Source organism: Hyperoodon ampullatus (genome assembly GCF_949752795.1).
Source record: "Hyperoodon ampullatus genome assembly, chromosome: 7".
Taxonomy (NCBI): Eukaryota; Metazoa; Chordata; class Mammalia; order Artiodactyla; family Ziphiidae; genus Hyperoodon; species Hyperoodon ampullatus.
In genome coordinates, this window is record NC_136920.1 from 58,645,418 (window position 1) to 58,666,277 (window position 20,860).

The 20,860-nt window shown below is 41.5% G+C and overlaps 1 protein-coding gene across 1 annotated transcript in view; it reads left to right on the forward strand.

Moving 5' to 3' along the window:
• C2CD3 (C2 domain containing 3 centriole elongation regulator) overlaps positions 1-20,860 on the forward strand; it is a gene marked incomplete at its 3' end in the record, with an annotated part of 122,970 nt that overhangs the window by 81,279 nt on the left and 20,831 nt on the right. The window contains exons 25-30 of the mRNA XM_079707983.1: positions 4,891-5,029; positions 7,347-7,411; positions 8,265-8,470; positions 9,848-9,981; positions 15,250-15,411; positions 18,863-19,083. Coding sequence (XP_079564109.1) covers positions 4,891-5,029; positions 7,347-7,411; positions 8,265-8,470; positions 9,848-9,981; positions 15,250-15,411; positions 18,863-19,083 — 927 coding nt within the window. The remainder of the gene's footprint in view (positions 1-4,890; positions 5,030-7,346; positions 7,412-8,264; positions 8,471-9,847; positions 9,982-15,249; positions 15,412-18,862; positions 19,084-20,860) is intronic.

The window sequence follows — 20,860 nt, forward strand, 5'->3', positions numbered from 1 at the left end:
TTCATACTTATGTAAAACACAGGAAATCCAGTGAAAACTCTTAAAATGGTAAAGCTGGCTCATCTCAAGTCCTCTTAACTGCTCTCAATGTGTGTCCCAACCCAGTAGGAAGTATAGCAGTTTTCATCTCGGCTGCCTCCAAAAGTATATTAGAACTTGACCTTTTCCAGGAAGGTAAACAGGCCCAGCTAAATTTCCAAGCACAAAGGGAGAGCCAGGGAAACCTGATAGACCCAAGCAGATTTCTTTATCACCTGCCTCTTTGGCTGAAAGGAGTATTTCTGTTCAAGACTGAATAAGGAACTCTTTTTTTCCAAAGTAAAAATAGTACTACTCTTTCAGGGACTTTAGCTAATAGCAGCCTCAAAAATAACGAACCTTAAAAGAGGGGGTTGGGCTTCCCTAGTGGCGCAGTGGTTGAGAGTCCGCCTGCCGATGCAGGGGACACGGGTTCGTGCCCCGGTCCAGGAAGATCCCACATGCCACAGAGTGGCTGGGCCCGTGAGCCATGGCCGCTGAGCCTGCGCGTCCGGAGCCTGTGCTCCACAACGGGAGAGGCCACAACAGTGAGAGGCCCGCGTACTGCAAAAAAAAAAGGGGGGGGGGGATTGAGGTATGAGAGAGAGATCGGAGCAGTATTGGTATATATCTAGAATCATAGAATTTTATCGTAGGAAGTAATTTGAGAGCACATGTTTCTGAAGAAACTTGATGCCCAGAGAGCCAGAATGAAGTACCCAATATGTCACACTAAATCAGTGGCAGAGTACACCAGAACTGAGGCGTCCTATCTCTCAGAACTACAGTTGGTCCTCTCTGCTGATCTCTCTCAGAGCTTTCCTGGGCAGATGCTGCTGTCCTCTGCTGGCGCACACAGCACACACACAAGGCAGCTTCTCTCTCTTCTCCAACCCTGGCAATCATCTGTAGACAAAGGGCAGCAGGGAGTCTACAAACCTTTAATAAGGGCCGTGGGCCTACTCTGTGCATTAGTTTAGTGAGGGAAACACAGACACACACAGATTATTGTAGAGTACTATGGAAGCTGTCAGTATAGAGGCAGATTATCTCTCCCTAGCTGTGAGGATTTATGACATTCTGTTGGAAGAAATCAGTTGAGAAGCTTGAGACCTATTAATACTAAGGAAAATGGGAGACAGAGAGAGAGAGGTGAGATTGAGAGAGAGATGGAAGCTGTGTCAGGGAGAGTCCAGTTACAGGAAACAACTCCCTCCAGCCATTTTATTTACTTATTTTTATTTATTTATTTATTTATTTATTTATTTATTTTTGGCTGTGTTCGGTCTTCATTGCTGTGCGCAGGCTTTCTCTTGTTGCGACAAGCAGGGGCTATTCTTCGTTGCAGTGTGCGGGCTTCTCATTGCAGTGGCTTCTCTTGTTGTGGAGCACGGGCTGTAGGCACGCGGGCTTCAGTAGTTGTGGCACGTGGGCTCAGTAGTTGGGGCTCGCAGGCTCTAGAGCGCAGGCTCAGTAGTTGTGGCGCACGGGCTTAGTTGCTCCACGGCATGTGGGATCCTCCCAGACCAGGGCTTGAACCCATGTCCCCTGCATTGGCAGTCAGATTCTTAACTACTGCGCCACCAGGGAAGTCCCACTCCAGCCATTTTAAACAGAGAGGAGTTTAATATAGATTACTAAGGTACTTCAAGTTATTGGAAGGGCTCAGGGAGTGGGCTCTAGGCTAAGCTTTCAGGAGAGAACCAGTAGATCTTTTAAGTTTGAAATACAGTGCCAACACTGCAGCCCAGTGATCGGAAACTCTCATCAGCACTATTGACATCGGGCCTCTGGGGCCTCAGCACTACTGACATCGGGCCTCTGGGGCCTCAGGGACCAAACCCTGAGTAGAAAACTCAGTGTCATCCTTGCTAGTAGCAAAAGCAAAAGGGAAAGGAACATGTATGTCCTCTGCCTCACGTCTGCCTTCCAGATCTGTTGTAATGGCATATAACAGGTAGAGACCAATTTGTATCCATACTGTAGCACAAAAGAGTCTGTGACCCTTTCAATCTCCCCATTAAAGGAATACAATACAGTAAAAGTTAGTGGGGGTGGATGCTGAGCAAGTCAGTCCATGTAATACTGTTGAGTTTCACAAAAATAAAACTTTTTAAAGAAGATAGCTCACTAGATAAAGGTACCATTAGTGCTATTCTGTACATTTTACATTAGTAACAACGGGTGCTATATTATTGATTTCCATTAATTATTCTTTGCTTACTACCATTTTATTAGAATCATTTTTTCCTGCTCTTTCAAGAATATGCTTGTAAACTGGTTTTGCCAGGTTGTAGCCAGTGGTTTTTTGTTCTATTTTGTTCCTCCTGTAGTTCTTCTGTGTATCTTAGTGTTTCTCTGCCTCCTGGTTAAGCCTTTCTCAGGGTCCTGCTTTGTTGGCAACTTTTGCACATGCCTCAGCTCCCTCCTGCCTCGCAGCCACTACCAGCTCTCACTTCTAAGGCTAGCATTCCTCTTCCTCCTCTTCAGTTCTCTTTCCCAAGGCCTTGTTGCAAAATCTCCACTCCTTTGTCTCTGTTCATCACCCATTTTCTTTCTTTATTAATTATCCCCAGTAAGAGGGACTAAAAAGTAATGCCATCTGGTCTGGTTGTTAGAAGTCACGAGATTAAATAACATGACGTAAATTTTTTACCAAGATTTGGGGGGAAATATCATTTTTAGTTTAAACAAATAGGGCTATATTATGGAAGATAATGTAAAATCCTCATGAAATTTTAGATAATATACAAGCCTGTTAATAGATGTCATGTGTGTTGTTGCCCTTTCAAGGCAACAAAAACCCCAATGCTCCAGATTTTAGTATTTACTTATCTCTAAAAGTTGTTACTTTGGTGGGAAAATTTGAAAAGAGTTGGTCTACTCTAATGGAAATTAGAGAGAACAGACTTGTGGTTGCCAAGGGGAAGGGGGGTGGGGGAGGGAAGGACTAGGAGTGTGGGATTAGCAGATGTAAACTATTATATGTAGGATGGATAAACAAGGTTCTACTGTAGAGCACGGGGGACTATATTCAATATCCTGTGATAAACCATCATGGAAAAAATATTTTTTAAAATGTCTGTGTGTGTATAACTGAGTCACTTTGCTATACAGCAGAGATTGCCACAACATTGTAAATCAACTATACTTTAATAAAAAATAAAATATATATTTTTTAAAAAAGCACTTAATAAAACTACAAAAAAAAAAATTGGTCTACTCTAATGGAAATTCTTTTGGTTGAGGAAAACATAGCAAAGCAAAATTGCAGGCACTTCTGTTTCCCTAAAGAATGTTGAAGTTGGAGAGATCTAATGATGGGGGTATAACGTTCAGAGATTCTGCCTAGAGAGTCAAGAGAGGCTTCTCAGAGTAGAAGGTACTAGAGTCTGTCTTTTAAAGGCTACTTATTAAATGTTACACTGCTTGTGGAGGGGAGTAAAATCAGCATTCCTGAGTATAAATGTGTTCATCGGATTTTCTGTCCACAGGGACAGCCTGGGGTCTTTGGAAGAGTAGTTACGGAAAGGAGCAATCAGAGAAGGAGCAGGGTGGAGCCTCAAAGATTAACTTCACCTACAAAGTGGGAGTATGCATTTGGGGAAGCCTTGAGCTAGTCAGGTAGAAAGAAGACAAACCATTTAGAATCCACATACAGAATTTGTTCTTCTGGATCACGTAAATAATATTTAAGACTTACTTATTTTCTTCTCTTCTCTTTCCTTCATCTGTAATCCTGAGTCATAGCATTTTAGAGCTGAAAGGGATCTTATGGAATGTATAGAGTCTACTTCATTATATAGAGTCTGTGTTATTCATCACTGTCGAAAAGAACTTTGTACTGTGATGGAAATGTTCTATATTTTTACTGTCCAGTATGGTAGCCACTAGCCACATGTAGCTATTGAGTGCTTGAAATATAGCTGTGTAACTAAGAAACAGAATTTTTAATCTTATTTAATTTTCACTAATTTAAAGTAAAATAGCCACCTGTGGTTAGTGGTTATCTTGTTGGACAGCTGAGTTAGACTATCTAGTATTGTCATCCGTCTTCATTTTACATTGTTTTAAGAGAAAATAAATGACTGAGTCTCCCACATTGGAAACCCGATCTTGTAAAATTAGCATCAGCACAGTACTCAGTGTTTTACATTCATTTAACTCTAGTGGAGGCAATACAGGCAATGGCTGAGAGCTTGGACTCTAGAGCCAGAATGCTTGAATTTGACTCTCAGTTTACCGTTTAGTAAATGTGTGACCACTTTATAAGTGTTTGATCTCTCTGTACCCCAGTTTTTTCATCTATATAATGGGAATAATAATAATATCTTTCTCATAGGTTTGTTGTAATGATTAAATGAGTTAATACATGTATAGTTCTTAGAATAGTGCCTGGCACATAGTAAGTGTTATAGAAGTGTTACCTACTATTATTATTTATTTTTAATGTTTACAACATCTGAGGAGGTGTAAGTATCATATGCCCCATTTGAGGAAGCGGTGGCCTAGATAGGCCTTGCCCAAGGTTACACAGAATGTGTATGGCAAAGCTAATCATTGATCATCTGACTTGTAAGTCCAGGCTCTTTGCAGTTCTGTCTTTTGCCTCTTAATCCAATATTTTCCATCATCCCACAGAGTACAAGGAGATGGGAGAAGTTGTTTCTTGCTGGGTAGTATTTATGAACTGAACCTTGAAAGGACAGTTTCAATAGCAGAAACATTTCAGACACAGGGAATAGCTCAAAGAAAGACCCAAAGGTAGGAGAGAGCTAAGAATGGCTCTTCTTGTACCTGTATAATGAGAGGCTTCCAACACATTCTTTTTGGTACCCTAAAGTATAGTCACTCCACTCTTTTCTATTTCAGGGAGTCCCTTGACACAGAGGAAAGTATCAATACCCAGTTGTTGTGTATCCTTCACAACAGCTGATGAGCCATCTCCTATCTACACCCCAGTGGTTGAAAACACAGATTCCCCCATCTGGAATTTTCAACAGCAATCAAGGTTTGTATTTTATGTTTTTCCATCAACCTTCCAAAATCTGCTTTTTGTTCCAAGAGACAAATTCAGAGTGAGGAATGTAACAGACACAACAATATTGAGCAGAGTTGGAGAATGCTTTCCTTTAATCCTAGTGCTTATGAATTCACAGCTAGTGGTGGTTTAAAGGTTTATTTGTGGTGTTTTTTAACTCTGCTCAGTACAACTCAAAAATTATTCAGTAAAGACCTCTTATATGCTCTGCTCTGTTCTGGGCAGTGGGAATTAAAGGTAATCGATTAAGACAGTCCCTGAAGACCCCTCAGCTAAGTGTGGAAGAATGTATGCAAGCTATCTAGGTGAAGAAGGCAGAGAGGACTGATCTCAGGAAAGGCTGTGGATTATACATCCTTGGAAAAGATTTCTGGTGCAGTGGAAAGAGCCAGGGCTTGGAACCAGAGAGACTTGGCCTCATACCCCATCTCTGTCATTTACTAGCTGTGTGAACAAGTTATATAACATCTCTGAGCCTCAGATTCCTCATCTGTAAAGTGGAGGTAATTTTTACAGGGTTATTAAGAGGTCCAAATTACATGACATTTAGGGAAATTACTTCCTGGTACGTGGTAGGTACATAACAAATGACAGATCTCCTTTGGAAGCTCAAAAAAAGGGCGAGATGGAGTCCTGTCAACCATGTGGCAGTGCAGCTCGGAGGTCAGGGGCTGGTACAGAGGCCCACTGCTGTGGTACCAGGCTCTCCTCCCTTTTCTTCTGTTACCTGTTGCATTATCAATAAAAGTGGGATTCTATTACTAATTATTGTTACTATTATCTTTACACTGCATCACCTTTTGCAAAGTTTAATTCTTGTCCACCAACACCAGCCATGCCACATGGTATCTGACCTGCTGTTTTCTCACAGTGTTTATGTACCTAATCGAGTCTCAGCAGTTGCTCACATGTTCAGTGTTGTGAAATCTGAGTGGTTGACTTGAGTCAGGAGCTATAACTGCAGTGACAACTCACTACTGTCTATGGTGAGCTACTGGAAATAATAGATATTCTGGCCATAGTGGCCAGTACTGAAATATAAAATCTGCCTCAAAAGATGGGTGACCAGAGGGCTGAGCTTCTAAGTGAGGGTGATTTGTTCATTCAGAACCTAACTTTACTAACTTGTTAAAGCAACATTAACAATCACCTCATTTCATCCCCTAACTATACAGTTGAGGAGACTGTGGCCCAAGGAAGTTACATAGTCTGTTGGTAACAGAGGCAAGATTAGAAGAAAAATGAATGATGGTGCTGTGTGCAATTTCTTTATCACAAAATTGTTTCATTTGATCCTCCTAGAAACCTTGTAGGTAGATAATAATATCCCGTTTAACAGGTAGGAAAATCAGGGCTCAAAGAGACTGAGTGCTCAGGGTCACTCAGGTAATACTAGGAGAGCTAGAATTCAGAGGTGGATATTTTGACCCCCAGCTAGAATTCAAATCTCTGACACAGTATTTGTTCCAAGTTAGCACAGTGCCTCTCACTGGTCTTGAAGTCGGCTCTCTTCATTTCCCCATTGGAGTCTGGAGAAGGAAATTAAGTCTCTTAGTTTTCTCTGGTTCTCCATCTTGCTCCCCTGGAGCAAGGGTACCTGCTTTGTAGTTTAAAACTATATAATTCACTTCATATAAAATATATTAGAGGTGCTCAGTGAATTCCATATTGACTTCTTTAACCTGGTAAGAAAGCTGGGTACTTTCTTATTTTGGTGCCTTGCCTCTGCACAGTGTGGCTCTGGAGTCAGGCAAACTAGGGTTCAAATCACAGCTCTGCCACTTACTGACTCTTATGTGACCTTGAAAAACTGATTTCACATCTCTGAGCCCAGCTTCATCATCTGTAAAACAAGGATAATAATGTCCATGTCATAGGTTTTTGTGCAGATTACATGTATAAGAAACACTTGGCACCATGGCTGGCCCGAGGTAGGTACTCAATGAACACTTTTTCCTCTCTTCTCACTATCTCCACACACCACCACAAGGCATAAGAAGAATCCTTACCTGCTCCAATAAAACGGGGTAGAGGGGTAGGGGGAAGAATACTACATCACGGTTGCTTGTTTTTAGGTCTTGACAAGTTCCTAGTTACTTCACCTCTCTGAGCTTCCATTCCCTCCTTTTAACTGTGAAGATAAAAATATGTCCTAGAAGATGATCCTAAGCATGAAATGAAAATGTTAGAAAAGTGTTTTGCAACTATAAGATGTTCTTCAAGTCTAAGTTTCATACTAGAGGAGCTTCCTATGCAGTTAATCTATGGTGGTTGTTTTTCTTAATAGGCTATCAAAAGAGCTTCTTTTGGACCCACAACAAACTCTGGTCTTCAAAGTTTGGCATAAAGGAGGTATGAACTCTGTCTTACTTGGTTGTAAAAATAAGTTCACATCATGTTGACAATTTGCCAATCCTTTTCTTTTTTTAACCAAGTAAAACCATGGCACTGATGGTTCTGGGAACACATATGTATGTTAGAGGTAATCCCACAGATTACCCGCTCTCTGTCATTAAGAGCGGCCTGAGGGAATTCCCTCATGGTCCAGTGGTTAGGACTCGTAGCTTTCACTGCTGTGGCCCAGGTTCAATTCCTGGTCAGGGAACTAAGATCCCACAAGCCGTGCAATGCAGCCAAAAAAAAAAAAACCAAAAAATGAGCGGCCATAGCCCAAGCTCATTTTGCACCCTGTACTGGTTTTCTAGGGGGTTATTTGTCCTTTTTTTTGTGAATTATGTCTCTTTTGTTCTTAATTAAATATAATACATATGTATGTTATAGAAAATTTGGAAAATACAGACAAGTAAAAATAAGAAAATGCCAATCCCTCATAACTCCAAGGGTGATGGTCTTTCAAATGATTTCTTTCAAGAGCCACTGCCCTAAGGAAAATCAGTGAGACGTGATAACATAGGGAAAAGAACAAGTGTTTCTTATGTTTAAGGGATGTTTTCTAGTTGCCTGTATCAAGAGGACAGGACTCAACCCTGCCAGCTTTTCCCTACCATACAATTAGGGAACTTACAGTAGTTAGAAAGCAGGCTGTGGTTGCCAGTCTCTCATCCTCGTTATCTGTCTTTTCTGTTGATTGTGGAATCACTGAACCCCTTCCCATCCTCTAGATCAGTTTCTCTGTGTGCCACCTCGAATCTCAGTGGCAGGACATGCCCAGCCACATTGCCCAGCTCTTCTCTTTCCCCCACAGATGAGGACAGGGTGATTGGCTTTGCCTCAGTGGACCTCTCCCCACTTCTCTCTGGCTTCCAGTTTGTCTGTGGCTGGTACAACATCACAGACTTCAGTGGAGAGTGCCAAGGGCAGATAAAAGTTGCCATCTCCCCTTTGGAGAGTTTGATGCACTTCAGAGAAGAAAGGCAAGCAAGACGTAGGATGGAGACCTCAGGATCACTGGTATGTATCCTGATTCACATCCTTAACCAATAAGGGTTCTACTGAGCAAAACCTATAAGAAGATAATTTACATGTGTTTGGTACTTTCCATCATACAGGATACATTTGTGTCTCATAATGACCTCATGACTTTTTTGGGGTGAAAATGTTCTGGAATTACATGATGGTGATGGATGCACAATTCTGAATATACTGAAAACCACCGAATTGAACACTTTCAAAGGGTGAATTTTATAATACGTGAATTAAATCTCAATTTTTAAATAAAGAAAGATTAGTTGCAGTGTGGAATCTGAAACCACATTGGATGAACTTTTTTTAAAAAAAAACTGTTACATTAAAATCATTGGTCTATTAAAAATTAAAAGAGAATGGGAAGAGGGGAATTGATGATAGTAAGTACAGACAACTCTTTCAGAGAGTTTAACTGTAAAGGAAAGGAGACTTTTCCAGGCTGTCCCAGATAGGAGAACTCTATCAAGGCAAAGACTGTGTTTTACTCATCTGTCTGTCACGCATGCCTCGCCCAGGGTTTGGTAAAGTGGGCATCAGTAAATATCAAATGAATGAATGAGTGAATAAATGCATGCGTGAGAAAATGACAAAGAGTTTAAATAGTCCCCATATAGGAGGGTCTTTTCTTTACATCAACCCTGGTAATTATGAGACAAGAAATATCACAGCCAGATTATCCTCACATGTAAGGAAAATGTAAGATGTCCAGCCAGGAGTTCACAAACTAGTGGAGGAAACAAGAGCATAAATAAAAATAAAGCAGCCTTTTAAAAGCAGTCTGAGGGCTTCCTCGTGGCACAGCAGTTGGGAATCCGCCTGCCAATGCAGGGGACACGGGTTTGATCCCTGGTCCAGGAAGATCCCACATGCCATGGAGCAGCTAAGCCTGTGCACCACAACTACTGAGCATGAGCTGTAGAGCCCATGAGCCACAACTACTGAGCCCACGAGCCACAGCTACTGAGGCCTGCGTGCCTAGAGCCCGCGCTCCGTAACAAGAGAAGCCACGACAATGAGAAGCCCACGCACTGAAACGAAGAGTAGCCCCCACTTGCCGCAACTAGAGAAAGCCCACGCGCAGCAACGAAAACCCAATGCAGGCAAAAATTAATTAATTAAATGTTTTTTAAAAATTAAAAAAAGTCTGATAATGTAGTCTGTAAAATGGGGATAATAATAGTACCTACCTCATAAGATTGTGATGTTTAAATGAGAAAATGCATGTACCTTGCTTAGTACAGTGTTCAATACACAGAAAATAATAAATTATATGCATACAATAAATTTTACAAATTTATTTATACTGCTTTTTTCCAAAAGGATTTGTGGCAACAAGTGTGCCATTTTTCTTTGCTTCTACAGATCCCAGTATACAGTACCTTTTCCTTCCCTGCCTCTGATATGTATGGTGCATTCCCTGGCTGCATTGCAGGACAGACTCCAGAACAACTTGTTCACACCTCATCAAAGGAAGTTGATTTCTCCTCTCCTGAGAGGTGAGTGGTTTCTTTATGATAGAAGGAAATGGGGTCAAGAGTGGAAATGTGCAAACTAGCTTGTCATTTCTCTCTTTCCTTTATTAGAGGAAGAAATGAGAGACAGGGAAAGACAATTGACCTTCTTTCATAACCCCTGGGAACCCCAAGATCCTATGAAAACCGTTTTTTGTTTGTTTGTTTGTTTGCGATACGCGGGCCTCTAACTGTTGTGGCCTCTCCCGTTCCGGAGCACAGGCTCCAGACGCGCAGGCTCAGCGGCCATGGCTCACGGGCTCCGTGGCATGTGGGATCCTCCCAGACCAGGGCACGAACCCGTGTCCCCTGCATCGGCAGGCGAACTCTCAACCACTGCACCACCAGGGAAGCCCTGAAAACAGTTTTTATAAGATAGAAACTAGGGACTTCCCTGGTGGTACAGTGGTTGAGAATCTGCCTTCCAATGCAGGGGACACAGGCTTGATCCGTGGTCGGGGAACTAAGTTCCCACATGCTGCAGAGCAACTGAGCCTGTGCGCGGCAACTACAGAGCCCACGTGCTCTGGAGCCCACACGCCACAACTAGAGAGCCTGCATGCCGCAATGAAAGATCCCGCATGCTGCAAATAAGACCCATCGCAGCCAAAAATAAATAAATAAATATTTTTTTTAAAAAGGGAAGTTTTACTGCTATCAAAAGGGTAGCTTCGGGCTTCCTTGGTGGCGCAGTGGTTGCGAGTCCGCCTGCCGATGCAGGGGACGCGGGTTCGTGCCCCGGTCTGGGAAGATCCCACATGCCGCGGAGCGGCTGGGCCCGTGAGCCATGGCCACTGAGCCTGCGCATCCGGAGCCTGTGCTCTGCAACGGGAGAGGTCACAACAGTGAGAGGCCCACATACCGAAAAAAAAAAAAAAAAAAAAAAAGGGTAGCTTCAGTGCAAGGGACTCTTTTCTCTTTTCCTCAGAGGCCTTTAACCTTCAGCCCTAAAATCAGTCATCAGCTGTGTGAGAAACATATCATGACCTTTCCCCTCCCAAACCTACAGGCCAGGTTATTTTGTGAAAAGCAGTTGGCCCACCCTTTTCACCTAGCCAACTGTGGATATGCATATGGATATCAGGACTAGAGCATATTCCATCCTGTCAAAGGGTAGAATCTAAGACTAAGATTGCTTCTTTCCACCCCATTCCCCTCAGGCCCTAGTGTCATTTGGCATCCCCCTGCCTCCATCAGTCTTTTCCTTGGCTCTCTCTCCACCTCAGGGAGAAGGCAAGGTATCTTATACGAGCCACTCCTACAGCAGCAGTTACTGAGTAGACCCTTTATTCCAAGAAAGATACTCTAATACTGCTTAGCCACTCAAAGACCCATTTCAGTGCTATGTAGCTTTCCTACCACATGAAGAGAGCCTCTGCCCTCTGCATAAAGGGAGCCCATGTGTATGTGAAATCCTAGATCCCAATATCTATTTTATAGGTGTTACGTTGACCATAGCCAATCAGTGAGACAATCAAAGGAATCTCAGAATAATTGTGCTGAGAGAGAGAATAATTATGCTGAGAGAGAGAAGCTAGACAAAGAGTATATTGTACATGATTCCATTTATATAAAATTCTAGAAAATGTGTACTAATCTATAGTGACAGAAAGAAAATCAGTGGTTGCCTAGGGATAAGGCAGGATGAATGGAGCGGGAAAGAGGGAGGAATTACAAAGGACAGGAGGAAACTTTTAGGGGTGATGGATATGTTCATTAATGTGTGTGGTAATGGTTTCCTTAGAGGTACATATATGTCAAAATACATATTGTACACTTTAAATATGTGAAGTTTATTATATACTGGTTATACTTTAATAAAGCAGTGGTTCTCAAACATTTCCACTTCAGAACCCCCTTATACTCTTAAAAATTATTGATGATCTCAAAGAGGTTTGTTTCTGTAGGTTATAGCTATCAGTTTTTACCATATTAGAAATTTAAATGGGGATACTTTTTAATTTCTTACAATTTTTTCATTTTTATTTTTATTGAAGTATAGTTGATTTATAATACATGTTAGTTTCAGGTGTACAGCACAGTAATTCAGTGATTTTATATATATATATATATATATATATATTCCTTTGCAGATTCTTTTCCCTTATAGGTTATTACAAAATATTGAGTATAGTTTCCTGTGCTATACAGTAGGTCCTTGTTGGTTATCTTTTTTTTTTTTAATTTTTTAATTTTTTCGGCCGTGCTGTGCAGCATGCAAGATCTTAGTCTCCAAACCAGGGATCAAACCTGTGCCCCCTGCATTGGAAGCACAGAGTCCTAACTGCTGGACCACCAGGGAATTCCCGGTTTTCTGTTTTATATATAGTAGTGTGTATATGTTATAATTCCAACCTTCTAACTTATCCCTCCCTGCAACCCCCCCCAAACTGAGAAACTTTTAAAACAAAATATACAAAATCAGTTGTGTTTCTGTACATCAGCAATGAATAATCCAAAATGAAATTGAAAAGATGATTCCATTTACAATAGCATCAAAAAGAATAAAATACTTAAGAATAAATTTAACCCAAAAAGTACAGAACTTGTTCTCTGAAAACTATAAACCATTGTTGAAATAAATTAAATAAGTTATAAATAAATGGAAAAATATCCCACGTTCATGGATTGGAAGAATTAATATTGTTAAGATCAGTTCCCCAAATTGATCTGTAGATTCAACATACTCCCTATATCACAGTCCCTGCTGGATCCCTTATGGAAATGGGCAAGCTAGTCCTAAAATTCATATGGAAATTTAAGGGACACAGAATAGGCAAAACAATCTTGAAAAGGAAGAAAAACATTCCCTATTTCAAAACTTACTACAAAGCTACAGTAAACAATACAGTACTGGTATAAGGATAGAAATAAAGATCAACAGAATAGAATTGAGAGTCCAGAAATAAACCCATGTGCCAAGATGTCAAAGGTGCCAAGATGGTTTAATAATAAGAATAGTCTTTTTTCAAGAAATGTGTTGGAACAACTGGATATCCATAAGCAGAAGACTGAAGTGGGACCCCCTTCCTCAGACCAGATACAAAACTAACTCCAAATGGGTCATATATCTAAATATAACAGCTAAAACTATAAAAACTCTTAGAAGAAAACATAGTAAATTTTCATAACCTTCGATTAGGCAATGATTCCTTAGATATGACACCAGAAGTAGAAGCAAAAAAGGAAAAAATTGATTCATCAAAATTTAAAACTTTCCTTCTACAAACGATACCAAGAAAGTAAAAAGACAACCCACAGAATGTGAGAAAATATTTGCAAATCATAGATCTGATAAGAGACTTGTATCCAGAATATATAAAGAGTTCTTACAACTTAATAATATAAAGCAAATAACTCAATTAAAAATAAGCAAATGGGGCTTCCCTGGTGGCACAGTGGTTGAGAGTCCACCTGCCGATGCAGGGGACGCGGGTTCGTGCCCTAGTCCGGGAAGATCCCACATGCCGTGGAGCAGCTGGGCCCGTGAGCCATGGCCGCTGAGCCTGCGCGTCTGGAGCCTGTGCTCTGCAACGGGAGAGGCCACAACAGTGAGAGGCCCACGTACCGCAAAAAAATAAAAAATAAAAAAAATAAGCAAATGATCTGAATAGATATATCTCTAAAGAAGATATACAAATGGCCGATAAGCACATGAAAGGTGATTGATGTCATTAGCCATCAGGGAAATATAAATGAAAACTATAATGACATACCACTTCACATCCACTAGGACGGCTGTAATCAAAAAGACAAATATCACAAGTGTTGGGGAGGATATGGAGAAATTGGAATCCTCATACATGGCTTGTGGGAATGTAGAATGGTGCAGCTGTTTTGGAAAACAGTCTGGCAGCTCCTTAAAAGGTTAAACATAGAGTAATCATATGATCCAGTACTTTCACTCCTATGTATATACCCAAGGGAAATGAAAACGTATGTCCACACAAAAACTTGTACATGATTGTTTGTAGCAGCATTATTCCTAATAACCAAAAAATAGAAACAACCCAAATGTCTATCAACTGATAAGCAGATAAACAAAATGTGATATATCTATACAATGGAAAATTATTCAGCCATGAAAAGGAATGAAGTACTGATATATGCTACCACATAGATTAAGCTTGAAAACACTATGCTAAATGGAAGAAACTAGTCACAAAACATCACATATGTATGATTCCATTAATATAAAATATCTGGATTAGGCAAATCTATAGAGACAGGAAGTGGATTAGCAGTTTCGTAGGGCTGGGAGGTTTGGATGGAGGGTCAGGGGAGAGGAGGAAGTATGGAGTAATGGCTGTTAGGTGTAGGATTTCTTTTTAGAGTGATGAAAATATTCTAAAATTGATTGTGCTGATGGTTGCACAGCTCTGAATATATTAAAATCCATTGAATTGTACACTTTAAATGGGTGAGTTCTTTGGTTTGTGAATTATATCTCAATGAAGCTGTTATTTAAAAAGAAGAAGGGACTTTCCTGGTAGTCCAGTGGTTAAGAATCCACCTTCCAATCCAGGGGACGCAGGTTTGATCCCTGGTTGGAGAACTAAGATCCCACATGCCACGGGACAATTGAGCCCGCGCACCACGACTAGAGAGCCCATGTGCCACACTACAGAGCCCATGCACTCTGGAGCCCACACGTGCCACAGCTAGAGAGAAGCCTGTGCGCCGCAATGAAGAGCCCGTGCGCCACAACGAAAGATCCCGCGTGCCACAACTAAGACCCAACTAAGCCAAAAATAAATAAATTAATTTTAAAATAAATAAATAATAATAATTAATTAAAAAGCAAAAAGAAGATGATTATTGCTGGGATCAAGTTCTTGAATACCGTGCTAAGGAACTTGAAATTTGTTCTAAAGATAAAAAAAGAGCAGCCAAAGCTAGAAAGGAATGATAGTAATTGAATAGGTTAGTATATGTTGAATGCTTAGAACAGTGCTTGGCACATAATAAGGACTCCATAAATGTTGTTGTTATTGTTATTTCAGTTCTGTGTTTTTAAAAAATCACTGAGACTATAATGTAGAGAATTTATAAAAGGGGAATGAATAAGACTGAAGACAGAATTATTCAGGAGATAATTATAATCCAAGCAATTGAGTTGATGAAGCTAAAACTGTGGTAGTGGGGATGGATTTGCAGTACCATGTCAGGAGGGTGATTCGTTTGTTGTCACAAATTTATTGTTTGTTTTCTCATTGGTTGGGAATTTATTTTGCCCCCATTTATTCCTGATAGAAGCAGTACCACAAGAAGCAAGGCATCACGCCATGAAGAGCATGTGCAGAACATCCGCCGATTCCATGAATCCCTGCAGCAGGGAGAGTCAATCTTGCCAAGTGATGACAAACTGACCACATCACCCTTGTCCTCCCATACTTCCATTCTGACTTCTCTCAGGTGAGGCTCTCTGCTGAGTAAAGACACACAGGGAACCATAGTGGAGCGCAAGGTGAAGGGGCAAAGGCAACCTGCAGTACTGCTTTCTATCAGCTACCACTGCTCCGGGATGTTTAGCAAGGGCTTTCGTGTATGTTAGCTTCGAAGTGGACCTGGAGCCTCACAGGAGTCCTCACAGATGAATCTGTCTCAGCTTGAGGCCTTCCAGTCTTTCAGGGGGCTATATTTCTGGTCCACCTATAAATATAGAAACTTTAGATTGGTCATCAAACTTAATAATAACCACCCTCACATCTACTCTACAATTTACGAAGCCTGATCCTGCCTGCTGTCTCACTATATTTATCCTCACAACCACTGGATTCTTCCAGACCAGCATCTGTCCTGTTAATGCTTCCCTATCTCTTTCTTAGTTTAGTCAGCATCTGAGCCAGAAAAGCACTGTGAGAATTGAAAGGACCGTTAGAGATCATTTGGATCAGCCCCTGAATTACCTAATAAGAAGTGTGGTGCAGTGGAAAGGACTTGGCTCCAGAGTCAGATAGACTTGATTTCCAATCCTGGCTCTGCCATTCCCAGCAGAGGAGACAGCCATGTTGCCATTGTAATTATAACCATGTATGATAAGAGTTCCAGGTTTCCTGGCCAAGGGTACATGGAGGAATGAGTAACATTCTAGGTTGGTCATGGAAAGATATAAAGAAGTCACATTTGAACTGGTCTTTAAAGGAACAAGTCAACAAATATGAAGGGCATTATGTGGAGGAAAAAAATGCGCTAAGGCCCAGGAGCATGAAACAATAAGCCCAGTTTGGGGAGATACCAGCAGTGCAGTTAGGGTGAGGCTGAGCGTAAGATGGAAGGAGCAGGGCAAGCTGTGCGGGAGTCAGTTCTTGAAGGGCCTTGAATGTCAGGCCAAGAGTTTGCACTTTTACAACAGTGATTCTCAAATGGAAAGTGATGGGGTCGGGAGGAAGAGAATGTGTAAAGTTTGAGGAAACAAATAAAAAAGGATTTTATTTTTTGAAAAAACTAATCTATTATTTGATTTCATAAAACAAGCTCAGCAGGAAAGATTGGCAAAATCTTTTTTGGTGGGACATGGGTTAGAAAGGACTGAGCAGTCATGCTATAGATTGGGAAATTGCTCAAACTTATAAGGAAGTAATATGTTCAGATTCTCATTCTAGGAAGATGCTGGAGATTGGAGGCTAAGTAAAACTATCAACAGTGTGGCTGCATTTTATTGGTCCATTCACATGACATACTTTAGCACCCACTGAGGAAAGAGAGAAAGAAACTCTCCTTCACCCTAGAGCAGTTTCTCTCAACCTCAGCACTGTTGACATTTGGGCCAGATATTTTGCCTGTGGGGGCCTGTCCTGCGCATCGTAAGATATTTAGCAGCATCCCTGGTCTCTATCCACTAAATAGGAGCAGCACCCCTCTCCCAGCTGTGACAGCCAAAAATGTGTCCATGCACTGCCCAATATCCTGTTGGAGCTAAAACCATCAGGCTGAAAACCACTGCCCTGGAGGAGTGGTTCTCAGAATTTAGTGTGTGTCAGAATCACATGAAGAGCTTATTAAAATAGTTATTGCTGGGACCCACCCATACAGTTCTTGATTCAGTAGGTCTAGGATAGGGCCTGAGAATTTGCATTTCTAACAACTTCTCAGGTGATGCTGATGCTGCCAGTCCTAGAGCCAGGTTTTGAGAACCACTGCCTAGACAAATTCTCTACTAAACAGAGATGAAACAAGATAATGTCAATTTTGCATTACTTCCTTGGGTTCATGGAGCCCTAAAGCAGTGTTTCATTTGAGTCACAGCAATCCTGTGAGGCCTGCAGGGCAAGTATTACCAAACTTTTCCCACAAATGAGGAATTTGCAGCTAGGTGTTAATAGGTTCTATACCCAGAATCTCTGACAAGGCCAGTTGGGTTTGCATATTTTCTAAAGTTTCGCCAAGTTGACATTTGTCTGCATGTTCCTGCTACAGGTATTTATCTATGTGGCATAAACCCAGATATAGACACCTAAGTACATCCACTATGATTTGATAGAGTTGTGGCTTCTAGTGATAGAATAAGGATCAGCTTTGTCCTCTCATTTAATTTACGTTTGACTCTAAGATATGCAGAGTGTTCTTAACAAAAGGATAGAAAGACTTTCTGTTTACTTCACAGTTATTTAGTGTCTGTGTTGTGCAAGTTGTGCCAGGCACACTGAGTATACTAGAGAAATAGAGAAGTTTGAGATGTTATCTTCTATTACCAGGCGCATGGCCTAGTTAGGGAAACTAAACTAACACATAATGAGAAAACTAAGGGAAAAGCTAAGGCAGAAGGTTAGATGCCAAGAGTGAAGGAGTTTAAGGGAGAGGTGGCCTAATGACTTGGGGCAGTGGACTTTGAAAAGGAGAAATATGAGCTGCACCTTAAAAAGTGAATAGGACAGGGACAGAGCAGGGAGCAGCTTGAACTCGGGTTGTAGCCTGCAGGGGTGTGAGGCAGAAACGAACCCAGTTGGGACAGAGCCCACCTACTATAATGGAAAAAGCATAAGTCTTGGAGTTCCAATTTCCGAGTAGCTGCATGCTACTACTTACCCTAGACAAATCACTTAAATTCTCTGACCCTCACATTCCTTATTTGTAAAACAGTAATTACTGATCTCAGCTGGTTGGATGAGAATTAAACAAGGTAATGTGTTTGAAAGCATAAAACGTAAAATCCTATGCAAGTGAAGGTGGTAATAGTTGGTGTGATTTCTCTTCGGAGTAGTAAGAACGAATGTGCCCCCATTAAAGGTTTTTGAACAGAAGATTTTTTTAAAGCTCATTTATTCATGTCTATTTATCCATTCAGCATTCATTTATTTTGTGCCAAGCACTGTGCTGGGTGCAGTAGATATAAAGGAATCAGCACAGAGTTCACATCACATCAGGGGAAATGGATGTGAAACAAACAGATGATATGGTTGAAGAGTACAGAAAGACTAGAGCACAGAGGAGCGGCCCTTAAACCAACACAGAGAGTCAGGGAAGGCTTGCTGGAAGAGGTCACTTGCTTGAAGGTCACTTGCTTGAACCATTCCATCAGGAATGGTTAAAAGATAGCAGAGGTCAGTGCTAGCCCAGAGTAAGGGGAAGTGAGGATTGGAATGATGATAAGAATGGTTCCCTATAAGGAGGTAGAATACTTGCTGGACATCAGAAGAGGAATCCCATTAGCCAGACAGAGGGGGAAAATGTTGTCCCCGGCAGTGGGATTGTAGTCAGAGAGGTGAAGGATAAATTGGTGGATTGGAGAGAGAGGGGCCCTGCTGTTAATAGACCAAGTGAGAGATGCTAAGGTCCTAGCTCAAGCAATGGAAAGTCAGGGGAACATAAAAGATGCTCATAATCCCAGTGAATGACCCTTTTTTCTTCTCCCCTTCTTTTGCAGGAGGAATATGAGTGAGCTAGATCAGATCCAGCGGTACTTCAGTCAGAAGCTCACCAAGCCTTTACTTCCCCTCAGTCCTCAGACCCATACTGCCATCTCGCAGTGCCAAGAGAGTCAGAGGGACCATCTTCGGCCAGGAGCCAGCAGCCTAGACCCCAAAAGCCACTGCATCCTGGAGAAATCCAATAACCTGGTGTTGCAAGTCAGCTCCTTAATCACAGGTATGGCTCAGGGCCGCTCTTGTTGAGGAGTTATGGTCATGGGTGCTTATTCAAAAAGCATTTGAATGTGTGCCTTCAGACGAGTCTTTATGGCAAATAGAGACCAACAGCTTTCACCATCTTTCTTACTTACTTATTTACTGTCTTCCTTCTGAAAGGAGAGACGTAGCAGCGTGGCACTGGGACATGTGCAACGGAAAGAACATGGGACTGAGAGGCAGGGGACCCAAGTCGAATCCTTGGTGGGTTTGTGGCACGGACCTAACTGTTTGACTCTGAGCATACCCTTTCCCTTCTTGAGCTTCAGTTTCCCCAACCAGAAAAAGAGGGGAATGGATTAGATGAGTTCTTCAGTGGCAGTTCGTAAACTCGTGCCGCTCTATTTTCAGAAAAACTCAGCTACAAACATATTTCAGAGTTTAATTCTCAGAGGCCAGAAGACTGCATTTTTGTCAAGCACCCCAGATGATTCTAGGTGTTGGTGGTCCATAGTCTACCCTTTGAAAAGCCCCCTTAAGTGGTAGTTCTCACTTTGACTGTATTGATATCATTGAGGGAGGTTTTTTTTTTTCTTGGCCACACCGCAATCTTAGCTCCCCGACCAGGGATCAAACCCGGGCCCTCAGCAGTGAAAGCATGGAGTTCTAACCACTGGACTGCCAGGGAATTCCCGGAATCATTTTTCTCAAGCAGAATGTGTAGATTCTACACAGGGATGAATAAGTTCAGTTTTTTCTCTTTAAAGGGAAAAAAAGCCACCATGGTTGATATTAGACACAAACCTTCCTACCCTCTTCTCCCAGATACCTAACCTGTTGGTAGCCAGGACCACAGACGTGTACTCTGTGTTTGGCTTCCACTTACTGTTTATTGAGCACCAACTGTGCCAGGCATTATTGTGTCACTAGTTCTGGCAGGATACAGTGGTGAACAAGACAGGCATTGTCTGTGCTTTCATCAAGCATGCATTCTGTAGTCAACCAAAGAAACTGCCCCCCCAGAAAGAAAGCATAAGAGCAAAACAGAGGGAGGCTTGTTTGGGGTGGAGGTGAGAGTGGATAAGGAGAATCCCTTTAAAGGTCATATTAAAAGAGGAGAGTGAGGAGAATCAAAGGCTTGAAGCCGAAGGGCCTTGAAGGCAAGCTTAGGAGTTTAATCTTTATCCTGGAAGAAAAAGGGGAGTTCTAAGCAAGGGGATGACGGAAGGAGAACTGATTTTCACAAGGAGAGGATGAATTTTGAAAGGAGTTACTGAATGCCTATATATGTGCTACACAATGTATGCCCATTTATCTCATATATTTTTCACCATAACGCTGTGAAAAAGGTGGTGTTTTATCACATTTTAAAGATAAACAGACTCAGGATAGTTTGCTCGTAACCACAAAATTGACAAGTGACAGTAGAGATTTGAACCCAAGACTGATTGGCTCCAAAGCCTGTGCTCTTTCCAGCACACCATGCCGCCTCCATTTTCTTCACAAGTCTCCACAGCCTTATCATTTGGGTGATGGGTATTTCTTTGCTTTTATTTTCCAAATAAAATAGTTCTAATAACTGTCATCAAATAGGTAAATAAGTGGATTCTTATTTTGGTTTTTAATATAGGTAATTACTGAAGTAAATGGAAGCGTGAACATTCCCACCAGGACTCCCAGCTCCCAAGAATTCCTGAGCATGAGCAGATAGTCTCTGAAAGTGTTTCCACAGACGTAACCACAGCTATAAATGGATTAGATTTTGGTCCTCTGATATTAGAATAAAATGCTAGAAATTG